General features: G+C 43.5%; 1 protein-coding gene across 1 annotated transcript; it reads left to right on the top strand.

Annotated features, from left to right (window-relative positions):
• Nucleotides 1–1,395: 1,395 nt before the first annotated feature.
• Nucleotides 1,396–5,181, top strand: LOC122567998. Its single transcript, XM_043727239.1, has one exon. The coding sequence runs from the start codon at nucleotides 1,665–1,667 to the stop codon at nucleotides 4,731–4,733; it is 3,069 nt and encodes a 1,022-aa protein (XP_043583174.1). The 5' UTR covers nucleotides 1,396–1,664; the 3' UTR covers nucleotides 4,734–5,181.
• The last annotated feature ends 1,439 nt before the right edge of the window (nucleotides 5,182–6,620 follow it).

The following is a 6,620-nucleotide window of genomic DNA, read 5'->3' as shown; positions in this document are numbered from 1 at the left end:
TTCGTGTAAGCTGCTAGTTGGTGTTTTTTTTTCTTTTTTTTTTTTTTTTACCGTATAGCGTATCAACGAATCGCTCGATTTCCCGGAAATCTTTGCGAATATCGTTTACCGGTGAATTTAGCGGTGCGTTAATGATTCGGTGTGATCGTACAGAAACGGACATGGAAAGGATCGTGATGAGAAGTGTGCTGAAATTTGTAGTGAAATGTGTTGGTTAATTTAGGACGCTTATTTGCTAAGCAAATGATACAGATAAATTCGTGCGTATTGATTCGCAGATGCAGTGGTGCATCGATGTATTTTAGTATAAATTCTTGGATTGGAATTTTCTAAATAAACTTGTCTGGAAAAGAGAGTACGTGGAACACGTTCGTCGAATATATACGATATATCGTCGTGCAACAAAAGATGTTTCGTTGACAATACCTACTGTATCGCAAATCTTTCGCATCGAATAAACAGAAAATCGTATTTGCAGAAAGGAAATAGCAACGGTATTTTCACGAAAGTGGAACAGAAATGATCAACCTGATCGTTTTTCCATCATCCAGGACAAAATACCATCTCGCGTAAAGATCTCGTCGAACGATTATATTTATCGATCGAATTTAAACGTTTGGATAATCTAATTAATATTTATGTATATCGACGATGCTGAAAGACCGTTATTAATTTAATCTCTGCATTCATAACCTTTTTATTGAAAAAGATATTGCGGCTTGTGGATTTAGAAATTCTCTTCGCCAAACTACTGACTAATGAGTTTCATCGTTGTTTGATACTTTACAGCAACGAGCAACGTGAACCGTAGAGACGAACGAACGGAGAAACGTAGAAATATGGAAGCAGCAAACGGTGAGTCGATATCCTCGGAAATAAAGTATAACGATTGACCCGTAAAAAATAGCAGCAAGATTCCACCTCTCAACTTGATTCTCTCTCCATTGGTCGGAACTTTTATTCGAGACATTTAAACCCCGATAAACTTCAAATTAGAAACAATACGATGCAACGTTCGAGCCAATTTATCTAACGTTCCAAGTCCTCTGGTTGTTATACATCGTATGCTGCTCTACTCTCTTTCACGCGATACAACAGAGAAATCACGAAGGAAAACGTATTCGTTGGATTATTTCTACGAAACGATCGCTACTATCAAGTGACCTGAAAAATTTCTCGTCAAAGTCAAGAACCATAAAATATTAATTTACGACCAATACAGATGTCGATTTAGAAACTAAATTTGTAACGATAACGATCATAATTTCGATATAACAAGGTATAATACGAACGACCATGAACATGAAAAACAGAACATGAAAAAAATATCGATTAAGCAACGATCTACGATGAATAAACGATCGACGTAAATAATTGACGTATGTAATTAAAGGACGAACGTTGGCACGGAAAGACTGGAAAGAGAGCGTCTAAAGCTACGCACGTTGAAGAAGGTTAGAATCATGAGTCACCGGGGAACCGGACGAAAGCAAGATGAGAGGCAGAGGAAAAGGGGACACGAGAGGGGACACGAAAGGGGGAGAGGACAGGCTGGTTGAAAGTCGAGCGATCGGTGATTCGAGTGGCGAAAAAAGAGACGCTGACAAGGCTCGTTCCGACCGTTTATTTCTATATCTACCGTCGGTGGATTTACATAAGGATCAATGTCGCCTATTCCTCCGGTTCTGATGCTGTGGCTTCTGCTGGTGTCGCTGCCGCTGCCGCCGGCGGAAGCCGGCGAAATGATGGATCTCTTTGCTCTGATACGGGGAACGCTTAAATATTGGCGTAGAATCTATCAGATGTACGAGGAGGAAGTGGCTCTCGGCTATTGTTGGGCGGAGTACTTTCTGCATCACGAGGAGCACGCGACAAATGCCACGATCCCGTCGTCCCAGTCGATCGACCCGTCGAATTTTCTACCAGCGGAGAACGACGGTTTTGAAAAAGAGCACTGGAACCATTGGGGGGTTATTGCGATAGAAAACCGCGGGCCACATTATCGTAGCAAACGATCTTACGCGATACAGAGTTCTACGAAGAAAGAAGGAATGTTGGACACATTAAGAAATTCTAAGACAATGTACTCGCGCACAAAGCAAAAGTATAAGTCGAGATGGAACGGACTCGAATCGAATTTCAGACGTAACGGGAACAATCGTTCCACGAGTTGCGCGAACTTTCCCAAGAATGCAGAAAGGAAACTTGCCGTTTTAACGGCGGGCAGCGGCAAAGAAACGCTAAGATCTACGAAGGAAAGAGGAATTTCGAAGACTCGGCAGAAGAATTATGGCCCGTGCTCGAAAAACATGGAAAACGTTGCGTTTCAATCGAATAACTTATCCGAATTGAGATCGAATTCGAGATTCGCCGAGGTCTCGAGTAATTTGGCAAATCGTACGAGGATAGACAGTAGAGGATATGATCGTAATAAGCGATCCTATAGGACGCACAATTTTAAGAAGAAAGATGAAATTTCGAAAATCTTAAACAAGCACGTTCGTGCATCGTCAAAAGATTGGATTCGATCGATCGAATTTCCTATCGATACGCGAGAATATAGCTATAGCGAGCGTTCTCGCGAAACGCTGAATTCAACGAGGGAAAAGGAGATTTTGGAGGATATCGGTGCGAGGGACGCGACTCCTATTGAGAAATCTGTACACATAGTTCCGAATGTGAGTCTAGGATCCAGCGTGGCAGAGTTCGAGTGGAATAGAAAAAATTCGATTTCTAGATCTGCCACGAACAACGGTCCTGCGAACTTCGGTATGAAATCGGTAGCTTCGAAACTAATTTCCAAGGTTTCGCGCAAGAATTCAAAGACCACCGAATGGAACGTTTCCGTTAAAAAGTCCGCGACTTTCGATACGCATTCGAGAACCGACGAAGCAAAACTGGAAGCAAACGTGAAAACTCGGAATCCTGAGAACGACGATCCCGTAAAGTACGAAAGATTTCCTAGGAATGCACCGCGTCGTAGTAGACGTTTCTCTGAAATATCGAACTCCGTAGATGCGAATATCGAGGAAACGTCGAAGATCGCTGGCAATGCCTTTGCTCGAGAACTCGCAAGTTGGAATACACGGTCGAAAACTAGCAAGACGAAGTTTAAATCGAACGAGTTATGCTCGAGTTCCAGATGGAAGGATATCGATCTTGTAACCGATCGGATCGAAGAGGCATTTTCCAAAGATACGCAGCACGATTACTCCGCCCTCGCGAACAAACGCGGTTTCATCGAACCGTCCTACTTGGTTCGAAACTCGAACGTGAACAAATTTTCAAATGCTTCAAAGAGTGGCATTTTCGAAGGAAGAAAGGAAAAAAAGCTGGCCGTCGAAGATCAAACTTCCGACGTACGCTGGAAAACCAGCAAAGTGAAAGTTTGGTCGAACGAGCGAAGAAACGCTGTTGGCTGTGATTCGAGATCGATAAACTGTGTCTGTCAGAAAGGTATTTGGCTTGCAATCGTGGACGATGTCGGAGGAGTCTCGTTGCTCGTTCCATCTTCGTCGACGAAAGAACAACCAGAGAATCGGGAGGATCGCTCGTCCCCGAGGGAGAAAACGGAGAAGATGGCGCGGATGGACGCGGAATTTAAAAGAACTCGAGCAGAAGGCGATCTTAGCAGAAAGTCGGAGAATCTCCGAGTGGATAGGCGCCGTAAACTTCTATTCTCGAAGACGAATCGTGTTACTTCCGGTACGCTCTCGCGACTACAGCCATCGAAACGATCTCGTTCGTTGCCTCTCGGAGAGATCGCGTCGTTGAATCGAAGATTTAAGAACACCGAGACGAGCAAGCGAGTCGATAATAGTAGGAAACCGAGCGATGTTTTCCGCCTGAGAAACTTCGGTCCGTCGAATCTCGCGTTTCGAAATACGGAACAACGGCCGGGCACTTGGTGGGACAATTACCAGCGAAATTTACGTCGTAAACGTGACGCAAATGATCGGACAAGAAGCCGACTCGTTCGGCCTCCGTCGAAAAGCAAACGTGCCTCTTTCTATAACCCGATGACTCTGCGTGAAATTGCGAGATTCGGCGCGAGGTACGCGACGTCCAACTACGATGTTTGGACGAACGGCGTCAAAAATCTATCGAGAAGCGAGGAAGGATCGTGGGGAGGAAACGCGAAAGAGTTGTATCCGAAGGAAACGGTATATCGTTCGAAGCGATACCAAGATAGCGGTCTAGCGACAAGCCGCGAATCACCCATTGTCGTGGAACAAGCTGAAAACGGTCTCTTTCGCGTAAAATCGGAGAGCAAAAATTGGAAATGGTTGCAAAGTCGAAAAGAATGGAACAGCTCGAAACGATCGTCAACTACGAACGATAATAATCGGTATCGAAGGAACGAGCACGGTTACATCGTTGAGACGTCGGTTACCGAACGAACGGGGAAAAAGTCAGCTGCTCGATATCCCGAGGGAGGTCCCTCGTTGCTTCCCGTCACCTACCGACGATTTATGGGGGATTACGGCAGTCGATCGTCGAGGACTAAGGATCAAGGTCGACGATCCTCGATGGCAAAAGTCGAGACACGTGAAACGAATAGAGCGCACGACACGCTTTTCTATTTTCGCCAAGTGTTTATGGGTTTTTTAAGGACCTTGGGATTCTTCATGAACGTGGGTAGACAGCTGATGGATTACGTGGACTCGAACAGCGTGCTTGCTTGCACCAAGGACTATTTACTGGGCAAGGCTATTCATTGGATAGATTCGTGAATCGCTGATTCGAAGCGAAAGAGAGAAACGGAGATGGTTTCTATCGCCGGACTACTGGAAAGTAGAGCGGGTATAAATGGCCAAGCGAATACGGCTTTAGACGTTAGATACCAGGTCGGTAAATGGATTTACTAAGGTGAGTCACGACCGTTTGCTTAATTTCAGTTGTATTTTATAGATCGACCATCTTACTTAGGTAATGTTATTCGCGCGAATCAAACTTTATCGTATTCGCGGAAAGATGGAACGAGCATACCGAGTTCGATAGATTTTCCTTCAAAGAACGAAATACCCGAGTACTTTGCGCATACATTTTATGACTCACCTTAGTTACGGCGTTTTATTTACCAGCTGCTTCTTTATAAAGCATTTTAAAACAATGGATATGTAAGGAATCCGTTACATTGCCGCGGTAGTAGCTTTCATCGTACCATGTACGATCGCTGCGTGTGATTGCTGTTGTTTCTCGATTATATTTAGCGTTTGTTTAGATCTCGTATAAAGAAACGTATATACGACGAAAATGCAGCCTCTACATTTTACACGGATTCGTATTAACTCGTCCGAATATAGCTTCGTAAAATAACCTGTTACTGGGATCGTTGTATTTATTTGAAAATTGACCGAATTATCTTTCTCCGCTTATCGTTGGAAACTTTGACGATTATTCGATCGAGCTTTCGATTCTTAGTACGGACTATCGATAATCCAAAGAAGATAGCTCGTTGGATGGCTAAAATAATTAGATATCGAACTCTTTGCTCCTCGTTTCTACGTCTACTTATTAGTAGCCAAGTGTCTTTATCCGTGTCATAGTATCAAACGTGTTATTTGTTACGCAATGTTAGACATATTTCATTGACTTAACTTGTAAGTGTGTAATCGAAAGCTAATTTGTAACACAGGAAACTAGGATTTCTATATTTATTAAGTATTTCTATATTTGTTTACATATATATATCGTTTTATCCATGTATATCTTACTCTTACACTTATATTTCAAATATGCTCGACTTGGTAATGTCAAAGAACAAGATTATTCGATAAAAGCAGGCGCGAACGAACGCGCGATTTAACGGACTAACTTTCTCGAAGGACCGCCATCAAAGACTTTGTGATTACCGTCGAAATACTACCCCTAGAGCGTCGTTACCTACAAACGCAAAAACCACGCCTGCTGGCCTCGCTAGAGGGACGGCCTTCGTTTTTCTTATCACCGAGTCGCATCAACCAGCTCCTGAAATCTGAAAATACAGAGGGTCCGAAATCGATCGTAAAAATCCCTGTAAAAGAATCCGGTGGCTGTACTTAATCTATGAAAAAAAAAAATCGATATACAAAAATGTACAGGATACTCTGTACGAGATGACTTTAACGACATGACGAACGAAACTTGACCGATGCCTGTTTCTACTACCTGTCCACTTTTATTTTTACCCCTAATCGTAATTCTCCTCCATCGTAGCATCGATGGATAGACCATTTTGCACGTGGCAAGGATAAAACTCCGCGTAGCAGAGAACCGTTGGCAAACGGCTTAACCAACAATTTGCTTTTGCGCGACATTTTCTCCTCGTTCTAGTCCTAAATTCAAACTATATGGTCCGTATGAAATAGAAGATGCTCGCGTTCCAACGTTCGTTGTACGACTGCGATTTATAGGCAAACCGCGTCGACGATATTATAAAAGAGTCGTAAAAGCGTCTCGTCGATCGTAATCGTTAATCCCTGCTGTTCGTTAGTCTTGGCCAGACGTTTTCAGCGATCCAACGCGACTATGAGATACGAGATATCAGACACGATCGAAGGAGAAGCCCGTTCTGCGAGACAGGTCTCGATTAACAGGTCGACGATATCGGCGAGTGCCGTGGACCGTTCGGTGTTACA

The sequence above is a fragment of the Bombus pyrosoma genome, linkage group LG1, assembly GCF_014825855.1.
Source record: "Bombus pyrosoma isolate SC7728 linkage group LG1, ASM1482585v1, whole genome shotgun sequence".
Lineage (NCBI taxonomy): Eukaryota > Metazoa > Arthropoda > Insecta > Hymenoptera > Apidae > Bombus > Bombus pyrosoma.
This window is presented reverse-complemented; position numbering and strand designations above follow the sequence as displayed.